General features: G+C 45.8%; 1 protein-coding gene across 6 annotated transcripts in view; it reads left to right on the top strand.

Annotated features, from left to right (window-relative positions):
- otofa (otoferlin a) overlaps positions 1–12,500 on the top strand; it is a 123,403-nt gene that overhangs the window by 69,663 nt on the left and 41,240 nt on the right. For all 6 annotated transcript variants that reach the window (XM_031581421.2, XM_031581417.2, XM_031581419.2 and 3 more), the window contains 9 exons: positions 3,638–3,711; positions 4,734–4,860; positions 5,408–5,462; positions 7,323–7,454; positions 8,778–8,840; positions 9,412–9,496; positions 9,668–9,827; positions 10,405–10,591; positions 11,019–11,205. In XM_031581421.2, the coding sequence (XP_031437281.1) occupies positions 3,638–3,711; positions 4,734–4,860; positions 5,408–5,462; positions 7,323–7,454; positions 8,778–8,840; positions 9,412–9,496; positions 9,668–9,827; positions 10,405–10,591; positions 11,019–11,205 (1,070 nt within the window). The remainder of the gene's footprint in view (positions 1–3,637; positions 3,712–4,733; positions 4,861–5,407; positions 5,463–7,322; positions 7,455–8,777; positions 8,841–9,411; positions 9,497–9,667; positions 9,828–10,404; positions 10,592–11,018; positions 11,206–12,500) is intronic.

The raw sequence follows: 12,500 nt of genomic DNA, 5'->3' as shown, positions 1-12,500 counted from the left end.
TCTATCTGGACTATCTCCTTGTATTGGCTTTTCAGTGCTCATCATCTTTGCACACTTATCTGGTTCTCTGTGGTCTTTCAGTTTGTTTCCACTGGAGAACACTTTAGGTGCTCCGTAGAGGTCTGAAGGGTGCCTAAAGGTTCTAAAGGAGGGATCCCTCTCCAGATATCTGCTTGTGTGTCTTATAGATTCTTCAATTGATCATGTTAGCACTCTAAGGTGAAGAATATAGAGGGACCCTGAAATATTCCTCCTAATCCCCAAAACTCTTTAAGAGACAGTAGCTTTGTCATCTAGAGAACCTTTAATCTCTTCTCAGGCATCAGCCAGGAAATCTTTAATTGTCTTCTGGGCAAGAATGCCAAAGGAGTGGAACAAGTAATAAAGTGTATAAACAATTTATAAGTAGTGCATCAGAAGTGCACTTCTATGAGTGTGTGTGTGTGTGTGTGTGTGTGTGTGTGCGCGTGTGCGTGTACGTGTGTGTGTGTGTGTGTGTGTGTGTGTGTGTGTGTGTGTGTGTGCGCGCATGTGTGTGTGAATGACTCGGCTGGTGCATGTCTTTGCCACCGAGGTCCTTTCAGGTCTAGTTCATTCCCGTCTCTTTCTCCCTTACCTGTCTGCCTCTCTACCTGTCTGCCTCTCTACCTGTGTCAAGACCTCCTTCTCTCCTCATGGACAGCTAATGTGTCCCACCTGCTGGCCACACTCACATGAGCTCTATACCTGCTTCCTCACACACAGACACAGACACAGACACACACACACACACACACACACACACACACACTTGTGCTGGGACTACTCTCTCTCTCGCTCTCTCTGGGTCAGTGTGTGTCTGGAGGCGTTTCAGCACATGGTATGTATCAGGGGCATCTGATGTCATTTTCTGCTCTTTATCTGCTCTGCTTGAGAGTTGCGCTCCTAACAAGGTTGTCATGTTTCTCATATTTCTGTCTTTGATCATATTATCTGTGAATTGTGTTATATTGCAGTGATTAGAAATGAGACCGTGTCAATGGCTGCATTGATTGGAGATTGCTCAGACTATAGACGTGGGCAACAGTGCATCTTAGCTGCGAGACACTTGCTGCTGGGTCTTCTGCATTAGTATGACTTGATGGACGCGTGCTGCACTGATTTATGTTGTTATGCTGGCAGTTGCATGCAGAGCTACATCTGTTGATATCTATTTGTTGAGCTCTACCTATGATAGTATGTTGATAACTGCTGACTCTCCGGAAAAAAAAGAATTGGAAAGGGAAGAAAGAAAATCAGATATATCAAAGTAGGCCACTCAATGCTCTAAAACTAGGTGTGTATCTTTACATCCTGTTGGACTCGTGGCATAGGATATGAATCTTATTATTACAAACAGTCTATTTCTTAGTATTTCTAGCAGTCTGTTATTTTTTAGGGAGTGTATCTTTTAGTTTGATTGATCTCATGTAGGAATGTTTCAAATGCATTAATCAGTAGCAGTTATTCTTCTCAAGTGTGTTATCGATTTGTGTGTGTTATCGAGTAATGCGACACCCTACTGACATTTTCTCTCATTTTTGAGACGCTTACGGAGGGATCGGAACAGACTGAGCGAGTCAAGCAGAAATCCTTTTATCTTCTCTCTTCACTACGGACTCACATCCACAGCCAGCTGGACCGGCGTGTGCGCCGCGATTAATAATTAACGGCGCTCATTTGTCGGCGCACACGGTGACGCCATCATGCCATTGTGCCGCTGCTGATATCTGATCCATATAATATCCGTGCTGTCACAGGAGACCGGGGGCAGCTTTGTGCCAGGGGTCCTGAAGTGAGACGAACAGCCCGTCCCGCCGTGATACTTATCTGAGCCTTTTTCCATCCGGAGAGAGAGAGATGAGAGTGGAGGATGAGGAGGCCTGGAGTATATTTATATTAATGTTTATGTTTATATTTATATTTATATTTATATTTATATTTATATGTATTCATACTTTTTTTACATTTGATGATTTTTAATGAGGAATAGCTCTGTGGGGAGCGAACTTGGTGTTGCTGCACCTTGCACTTCTCTCATGCAGATAGTTTATGGCCCACTCAGAGTTTATTACACAGGGAGGGGAGTGCAAGTCAAATGGCGCTCTGCAAACTCTGCATGACAATCAGAAATTATTTTGTCTCCTTTCCTTCTGTGACAAACCACTCCCCTTAAATACACAGGAGCTGATCAGATCATCCAACAAAGCTATAGAGACAATGTTTGCACACAGACATAAATGATTCTGATGAAATCTTGTGAATATGGATTTCGTCTTGTTGACTGATGTGAGACAGTTGTTGGCCTTTGTATTCTCACTACAAGGCTTTAGGATGTGTGTCTATACCTGAGTGCTGCTTCCTGTGTGAATGCACACCTATGCATGCGTTATTAACTAGTAATAAACATTAATAACCAGTAATAAATGTTAACAACTAGTAATAAACCAGGAAAAATAGAGAGCAATGATGTAATATCATATATCATTCAAGCAGTTGTCTAAAGAATTACTCATGTTGAAAGGATTGGCTGGGATGAACTTTCGTGAGACCCACCATGAAATATCTCAGAGCCTCTTGTTTTCAGATTCCGTCCTGCCATGTGGCAGAAACAGTGCATCTTGGGTAGTAAGGACTCTTAAGCAGTCCTGAGGGGGCCTGCCTGCTCCGGCTGCCCACCAGTGTCCAGTCTAGAAGTGCAAGTGTGTTATGACACATCTGGGGGATGTGGCGTCAGCCAGGTGGTGTATAGTCAGACTGGGGTCTCTGTGTACTCCAGGTGTAAGTGCTCGTTTGAGTGGTGTTACTCAGAGAGAGGGCGAGAGAGGTAGGGAGAGGGAGAGAGGGAGGTAGGAAGAGTGAGAGAAAGAGAGAGAGAGACAGAGAGAGAGAGAGGGAGAGGGAGGGAGATAGAGAGAGAAAGAGGGAGGGAGGTAGAGAGAGTGAGAGAGAGAGAGAGGAAGCGAGAGAGAGAGGTAGAGAGAAGGAGGTAGGGAGAGTGTGAGAAAGAGAGAGAGGGAGGGAGAGAAAGGTAGAGAGAGGGAGGGATAGAAAGAGAAAGAGAGACTGAGATAGGGAGGGAGTGAGAGAGAGAGAGGGAGAGAGAGAGGTAGAGAGAAGGAGGTAGGGAGAGTGTGAGAAAGAGAGAGAGGGAGGGAGGGAGAGAGAGGTAGAGAGAGGGAGGGATAGAAAGAGAAAGAGAGACTGAGAGAGGGAGGGAGTGAGAGTGAGAGAGAGAGAGGGAGAGAGAGAAGTAGGGAGAGAGGGAGGGAGATAGAGGGAGAGGGCTTGCTGTAAACTTGGATTGTAGTGGTGTCTGAACATTTGCTTGCCCTCCAGAGGAACAGTGTAAATGGCTCTCTGTAAATGGAGATTTGAATAGTTAGAGAGTCAGTGTCTGGGGGACGTTTTCTCAAAGTGCTGATTGGAATGGCCTCTGAATACACACCTGCTCTGTGTGTGTGTGTGTGTGTTTGCTGTGATTGTGATCTCACTGGTGTTTGTGTGTGTGTGTTTACTGTGATTGTGATCTCACTGGCCTGTGTGTGTATGTGTGTTTGCTGTGATAGTGATCTGACTGGTGTGTATGTGTGTGTGTGTGTGTGATTTTGTCTCCCAGAGCAGGGAAAGGAGTGTTCTCCGCCATGAAGCTTGGGAAGACGCGCATCTCTAAAGACGACCACAAGCGAGCAGGTGAACGCATCATCTTCTGCCATATTGGGGGGTGGGTTGAGTGGGGGTAAGAGTGCTTTTGGGGTGATAGAACTATTCAGATTGAAACCCTAAGAGATAACCCAGGGGGCTCCTCTTCTCAGCAGATTTTTTTTCTCAGAAGTTTTTAGTTTTTTTCAGCTTGAGAGCGGTATTGTTTGGATCTAAAGATGGAATTACACATCCAATTTGAAATGTAGTTCTCTAACAACCACGCAGATTGAAAGCAGATACGTTTGTAAGATAAATAGTTTTGAAACTCATGCTTGGGAAATAAAAGTTATATATGTTTTCTATTTCCTTTTTCATCTCAAAAATGTATTTAAGGAGAAACATCAGTCTTAGCCCCAAACATCATTTTCTGTTAAAAACCCCATTGCATTAGCAAACTGCCAAAGGAGCTCACTGAATCAGAAAGTAATTAATGGAGGAGGAACCAGATGTTGTTTGGAAAAATAAAACAACACTTAAGGTACAAGGATCTAAATTCCCCTCCGTTTCTGAGTGTGGCTGGGTTCACAGGCAGGATGTGAAGGCAGGAGAGTCAGCAGGAGAAAAGAGCCGTTGTTTGTTACTGTGACATTTGTGAAAAAAAGAGGCCTCTGGAATTGGTCCTCGGTTACGAGGGTTGAGACCGATCAATACTGTGATTAGGTGTGGGGGGAGTGACAATCCGTCTGGAGTCAGTCTGTGTCTCTACCAGACAGAGGGGGAGGAACTGATTCTACATCTTTAATCTCGTATCCTAATCAGTGTGACTCCTTAGATGTCACTGTACACTCCCTGACACCATGATGTGACCTGATCAGAAATAGGTTGTGTAGATGCCATAGCCTGTGTCAGTGACTGTGAGTTCAGAAAGGTCCAATAAAAAGGTTTCAATGCAGTCTTGCCTTTTTATTATTTTATTAAGTAATTACGATTGATATCGTGATTGAAAGAGGATAATCACTATGGTAGTGTTGGTGATTCGGTTTTAAGTCATCATTTTTAATCCTGTTCAGATGATGCTGCAATCCTGGAGACAGAAGATCTGGACCGCAAGGCCATGCGCCTGGGCGGTGTCATCGACCCCGACACCATCTCTCTGGCCTCCGTTACCGCGGTAACCACCAACGTCTCCAACAAGAGGTCAGGAGCCGTCGGCAACCACTGATCTTTAGATACAGAGTTTTCTTTCATTCTAATGGAGTGCATGGTATTTCATTGGTGTTGCAGTCGCATTGGTCGTCGCTTTGGATACAAGCGTCTCGTCCCTATGGATAAAAGCGTCTGCTAAATGACTAAATGTAAATGTAAAAATGTAATTTGAGGACTTAGCATCTGACTGTCTGTAAAATTAGCAAGATCAAACAGTGGCCTCCATAGTGATTATGTATGCTGTGTCTACTGAACTACACTACTCTGTTCCTTAAGCCTCTAGCGGTATGTAGTCATCAGAAAAAAGCATTTACGCGGAGGCTTTACAGCCCCTGATAATCTGAAGATGTGTGTTTGTTAATGTGTGTGTTTGGCATCTGTTACACTGCGTGTGGGTGTGTGTGGTGTGTGTATCCCATCTCTCGCGGCTCAAAGCCAGACATAACCCCTGATAGTTTGAAGATGTGTGTTTCTTAATGTGTGTGTTTGGCGTCTGTTAAACTGCATGTGTGTGGTGTGTGTATCCCATCTCTCACAGGTCAAAGCCAGACATAAAGATGGAGCCCAGTTCTGGTAGACCGGTGGATTACCAGGTACTGTTGACGTTCTTCAGTTATAGTTGTAGTTGTATTTGGGTATTTATTGTTGTTATTTATATGGTATTGTCACCCATATAATATTTAATGCAAAACTGGCATTTGTAAACAGCAAGGCATCATTGCCAAGACTGGAAACTCATTCCCCTTTGAAGCAGAGCCTTTGGTGAGGTCAGGAAGCTTTCCTTCCGACATAAAGGAGCTCTGCTCCGCCCGCTTTGCTGAACTGTCATCTTCAGAAGCCGAAACCCTGCAGACTCCCTTGAATATTCAGAGAGCATTATTCTCCTTTCTGTGATGTGTGTGTCGCATTATTCCCCTTTCTGTGGTGTGTGTTTCGCGTTTTTCTCCTTTCTGTGGTGTGTGTGTGTGTGTGTGTGTGTGTGTGTGTGTGTGTGTGTGTGTGTGTGTGTTGTCTCAGTCATTTGCCACGGAGGCAGGAGGCGTCGGTGTTCAGGGCTCAGCACATATCTTATATAAGCCCCCGTCCACCGACGCCAGGGTGTGTGTGTAGATATGCTCCCGTGGACCCAGAGCCTGCACAACACACCGCACCACACACACACACACACACACACAAACGCACACGCACACGCACACATGCACACACACACACACACACACACACACACACACACATGTACCTCAGGCTGGTGGGAATGACTAAGATGTCCCTGTGTGGACTTTTGAAAGCATTGCCGTCTTTCACTTCTTCCTTCTCCTCCTCCTCCTGTTCTTCCTCCATCTTCTCTTCCTCTTCTCTTTCTTCTGTGCAATTAGTCTCTGTCCCCTTTCTTTCTCTTTCTCTTTCTCTTTCTCATCTCCCTACTCCACTCCTCCACCCCTCTTCTTCTCAAGCAAAGCCTTGCAGCAGTGTTTCATAAGAGAGCCTGATCTGTAAACATCAGTGCCAGCACACAGTGGTGTATCTGAGGGACCCACTGCTGTCTGTGAGCCCAGCGCCTCAGCTCAGCTTGCACACCTCCCACAGGAGCATGCCTGTCCTCAACCATCCCACCTCCCACAGGAGCATGCCTGTCCTCTTGTCCTCCTGTCCTCATGCTCAACCATCCCACCTCCCACAGGAGCATGCCTGTCCTCAACCATCCCACCTCCCACAGGAGCATGCCTGTCCTCCTGTCCTCCTGTCCTCCTGTCCTCCTGTCCTCCTGTCCTCATGCTCAACCATCCCACCTCCCACAGGAGCATGCCTGTCCTCAACCATCCCACCTCCCACAGGAGCATGCCTGTCCTCCTGTCCTCCTGTCCTCATGCTCAACCATCCCACCTCCCACAGGAGCATGCCTGTCCTCAACCATCCCACCTCCCACAGGAGCATGCCTGTCCTCAACCATCCCACCTCCCACAGGAGCATGCCTGTCCTCAACCATCCCACCTCCCACAGGAGCATGCCTGTCCTCCTGTCCTCCTGTCCTCCTGTCCTCATGCTCAACCATCCCACCTCCCACAGGAGCATGCCTGTCCTCCGGTCCCGGTCCCGGTCCTCCTGTCCTCATGCTCAACCATCCCACCTCCTGAGGGGGGACATGAGGGCCGCAGGGGCCCCAAGGGGTTTCTGGGTAGGCGGGGGTCAAGAAGGTCAGGGGTGTCAGGGGGCTCTAGAGAGGGTTCATTAGTGCCCATGGGCTGGGGGCAGACAGGATGAGGAAGGACAGCAGAAGCCTTACTCGTGTTTACTTATGTTTACTTATATTTACGTATGTTTACTCTTGTTAACTCGTGTTTAATATAGTTTACTTGTGTTTAAACTTGTTTAATATTGTTCACTCGCGTTTACTCTTGTTTACTCATGTTTACTCTTGTTTCTTCTCTCTGCTTTTGTGGCTCTTCCCTCAGATCAGTGTCACGGTGATCGAGGCTCGTCAGCTCGTGGGGTTAAACATGGACCCCGTCGTGTGTGTCGAGATCGGAGACGACAAGAAGTACACGTCCATGAAGGAATCCACCAACTGCCCCTACTATAATGAGGTAAGAGCTCACTAACTGCCCCACTATAACGAGATAAGAGCTCACTAACTGCCCCTGCTACGAGGTAAAAGCTCACTTACTGCCCCACTGTAATGAGGTAAAAGCTCACTAATTGCCCCTACTACGGGGTAAGAAGTACAAAGTACATTCAGTCAGATTTGAGTAAACTAAATGCCCTACTACACTCTAGTGAGACTGACTGAATGCCCCATATACAGCCCAGTGAGACTCAAGTCAGTGACACTCACCTGCCGTTACTACAGTAAGGTACCAGCTTACTTAATTCCCCTTCTGCACCGAGGTAAGACCTCACTAGCTGCCCCACAGTGGGGTAAGATATCCTTCAAGCTGATAAAACAGCATCCTTCCCTTTGTAAGCTACTCTTTGTACCTGTAACCACAGTCTCACAGATTGCTGTCGTCACTCCAGTAAGTTCAGCAGAGTCCATCTCCCTAGAGCCCCTGCTGGGTCCTGCTTTCCTATTGTCAGTATTAATGGGTTAGCCTGTTGCCGAGTGTCTCTGGAGTGAGAACGTAACAGCTTCCCACATACCTCTGCTACACTTTCAAAGCTGAAAAGAGCCCATTTCAGAGTGTAATGACCTCAATTAAATTGCAGAGCCATCATGGCAGCTCCTGATCAAACCAAACTCTTTGTCAGGAGGAAGTTGGGTTATCCCTCAGGAAACAGCAGAGCCAACAGGGTAGCTGGTGATTAAACTGCCTCATCTGTCAGGAGCAGGCTGGGTTATCCCTCAGGAAACAGCAGCCCAGTGGATGAGCTTGGGACGTCTCTCATGCTGTGATTGGCTGGGGCTCTCTGGAATGTCTCCATGGAGAGTAATTAGAAGCTGTTTGATTGACATCCCAAGGAGAGAGAAAAGTTTTCTGTTGTCAAATCTTTCCGTTTTTCTTTTTGTATCTGTTTTGTTTTGTATGTGTTTTGTTCTCACTCTTTTTTTCCTTGCTTCCACTGTATTCTGTCCTCAGGGTGCCTGGTAAAAAAGCAATTAAAATACATCTTCCCTCCTAACCCTCTTTCTTCCTCTCCCTCTCTTCCTCTCCCTCTCTCTCTCTTCCTCTCCTCCCCCTTTGTTTCTTTTCTTTATCCACCCAGTATATCCCACTCTCTATCTCTTTCTATCTGTCTATCACAGCCTCACCCCTTGCTCTACCCCTCCCCCTCACCTTACTCTCTGTTTTAGAACTAAAATAGATGAGTGTGTGTTATGGAGGAGTGTGTTATGGAGGTGTGTGTTATGGATGAGTGTGTGTTATAGAGGAGTGTGTTATAGATGAAGTGTCTCCTCTCCTCTGTTGCAGTATTTTGTCTTTGACTTCCACGTGTCTCCAGATGTGATGTTTGACAAGATTCTAAAGATCTCGGTGAGTACACACTGTCCACACCAAAACAGAGTGCACACTCTCACTCTCACTCTCACTCTCACTCACGCTCACGCTCACGCTCACGCTCACGCTCTCTCACTGTCACTGTCACTGTCACTCACACTCACACTCACACTCTCACTCTCACTCTCACTCTCTCAATCTCACTCTCACTCTAACTTTTCTCACACTCTCTCTCACACTCACACTCACACTCACACTCACATACGCACTCACACTCACACTCACACTCACACTCACACTCACACTCACACTCACACTCACACTCACACTCACACTCACACTCACACTCACTCCCTCACTCACTCACTCACTCACTCACTCACTCACTCACTCACTCACTCACTCACTCACTCACTCACTCTCTCTCACTCTCTACATACCTCTATCTCTCTCTCTGTTTCTGCCTGTGTCTCCCCCTCTTTCTGTCTCTTTTCTGTCTCTTTCACTCACTCACTCCCACTCTCTTTTCCCTTCCTTATTTTATTGTTTTGTCGTTGTATTTGTTTGATTTGCTCTAGCCTCTGCCGTGTGCTTTGGTCCTCTTCAGGTGATCCACTCCAAGAACCTCCTGCGCAGTGGCACATTGGTGGGAACCTTCAAGATGGACGTGGGCACAGTTTACTCACAGCCTGGTGGGTTGGCATGGCAACAGCTGTTGATGATGATAGTAGCAGGGATGATTTTAACTTATGGTTATGAGACTGGTCATCGTGAAGATGAAGGTGATGGTGATTATCGCGGTGATGACCTCTTATTGATGACCCTTCCTCTGATTGGTTGACTGAAATGAGTTTCTGCCACAGAGCACCAGTTTTACCATAAGTGGGCCATGCTGTCTGACCCTGAGGACCTCACTACTGGGTGCAAAGGTTACGTGAAGTGTGACGTCGCTGTGGTGGGGAAAGGGGACAACATCAAGACCCCTCACAAGGCCAGTGAGACTGATGAGGATGACATCGAAGGGTAAGGACAGCAATCAATCAATCAATCCATCTATCTATCTCCACAGCCTTAAAACAAGTCTTAAGGCCAACAAGACTGATGAGGACAATTAATGAGTGAGTGAATGAATGAATGAATGAATGAATGAGTGAGTGAGTGAGTGAATGAATGAATTAATGAGTGAATTAATTAATTAATGAGTGAATGAATTAATGAATGAATTAATTAATTAATGAATTAATGAGTGAATGAATGAATGAATCGATATAATAAATCAATCAATCTCTTATCCTCCAGAGCCAGTTTACATTATTTATGTGTTTCGAAAGACGTAGACTATAGACCGTAAAGTACTGTCTCCATTTAGACAGACGTAGACTATCTCTCTGTGTATAAGAATATGGCACATGAATTTTTAAAGTGGGATTAACTATAACAAAGTGTTGACAGTTTAAAGCGTAATTTAATGTGTTTGTAATAGTAACAGCTTTTAATAGTTATAGTAATAGTTAACTGTAATAGCGTTCCCCTTGGCGCCATCTCTAACTGCTCATATCAGCCTCATTGGATGAACATTTCTTCCTGAATGCCTCTTCAGGAACCTCCTTCTGCCGGAGGGGGTTCCCTCAGAGAGGCAGTGGGCCCGGTTCTATGTAAAGATCTACCGGGCCGAGGGCCTGCCCAAGATGAACACCAGCATCATGGCGAACGTGAAGAAGGCCTTCATCGGGGAGAACCGGGACCTGGTGGACCCCTATGTCCAAGTGCAGTTCTCTGGCCAGAAGGTGTGTGAGTGTGTGTGTGTGTGTGTGCGTGTGCGTGTGCGTGTGCGTGTGCGTGTGCGTGTGCGTGTGCGTGTGCGTGTGCGCGTGCGCGTGCGCGTGTGCGTATTAATCTCTGTTGCCTATGATGACACCGCCTCATGCAGTATGCACTGGCATGACACACCTGACCACTCTTACACAGAGGTACACAGCAGCAAATCAAGAAATGAAAAATAGAGAGAGGGGTACTTTACCTTTCTCCAATAACGTTTTGCGCTGAAAATAATATAATAGACATTAGATAATTAGATTTAAGAAGTCGTATATACTCATTGTAGTTACATGACAATGTAAATTTATACTGACCTAGTTACTTGTGTCTTTTGTCTTTGCTGTTTTCTCCATTCATGCAAGCAGCTGAGTCATGTGTTTGTGTTTGTGTTTGCAGGGAAAAACCTCTGTTCAGAAGAGCAGCTACGAGCCCACTTGGAACGAGCAGATCATCTTCACAGAGATGTTCCCTCCCCTCTGCAAACGCATCAAGGTCCAGATTCGAGACTCCGACAAGGTTAACGATGTCGCCATAGGAACACACTTCATTGACCTGCGTAAGATCGCCAACGACGGAGACAAGGGTAAAGACATCTATCTCTTTATGTATCCCACGCCTCAGTGCGCTCACTGATTTCCCAACCTGACCCAACCCACCTTCTGCAGAACCAGAAAGATCAAAGGCTGTAATTGTTGTATTGATTCAATTGTCTTGTCTGGAGATTTAATTTCACACTCAGATGCGGTTACACTGTCTTGTGCGCAGCCTTCAGTGTATCTGCGAGTCAATAACTGCTCACTCATCTCTCCCACTGTGGTGTGGGGACGTTTTTTATTAGTGCTCATCCTGCCCTGTGGGGGTGTAGAGGGGACTCCATTACGCGAGACTTGAAAAGCAATACTGGGGAAAACGGAAAAGACCTGAGGGGAAGGACGAAGTAGAAAAGTCTTTGTTCCTGCTTTGCTGAACAACATCAGTGTGTGTGCCTGATGCCTTATTAGAAGACACACACTGCTGCTGGAAACTGTAAACACTTCAGTGACCCTAGACCCTAAAGACCCTAAACGCTTCAGTGCTCTGTGTGTGTGTGTGTGTGTGTGTGTGTGTGCAGGGGCGGACTGGGGGGAAAAAGTGGCCCGGGAGTTACTGTCAGACCGGCCCACTAAATAAACGGCGCGCGGCCCACTCAGTACACGGCGCGCTGCCCACTCAATACACGGCGCGTTGCCCATTCAATGCATCGCACGTATCGACCAGTCAGTGGCCTACTTGGAAAAATACCCATACACTTAACATTATTTTGGATGATTACAAATAAATTACATCATTTATGTTTTTTTTTTTTAAATAACATTTGGATCCACCAATTTGCCTGGGTGGACACATGGAATAAAATTATACTGGCTATTGTAACACTCCAAGGTAGGTATAGTTTGCTAGATGAATAGGCTTAACTCTGGGCTAGTATCAGATGGTTATACGTATAACTACAGAACATTAAGGAATGAATATCCACACAATAAAGAAACTGGAATCAGAGGGTAGAATTAGTATGAACTATATTGTAGAAATGAACAGAATAGAACATACGATGGGGTGTGAACATCAGTGGTATCAGTAGTGTTGCATGCTGGGTGTGTGATTGTGTGTGTAGGGGTGTTGAAGGTGCATAACAAAACAATAAGTTAAGTAACAGAACCTAAACTAACTCTGCTGGCCCGGGTGCATTATAGTCACATGATAATAAAAAACAATATCAGTATACTCATGTGTTATTATGACCTCACTATCTAATCTAGATAACATATTAACATTGTTTATAATGTTAGTGTTGTGTGTAACATGGTGATCTTAGCATAACAAGCTAGCTGGTTACCT

The sequence above is a fragment of the Clupea harengus genome, chromosome 15 (genome assembly GCF_900700415.2).
Source record: "Clupea harengus chromosome 15, Ch_v2.0.2, whole genome shotgun sequence".
NCBI lineage: Eukaryota > Metazoa > Chordata > Actinopteri > Clupeiformes > Clupeidae > Clupea > Clupea harengus.
Note: the sequence above shows the minus strand (reverse complement) of the source record. Positions and strands in the feature narration are given on the sequence as shown.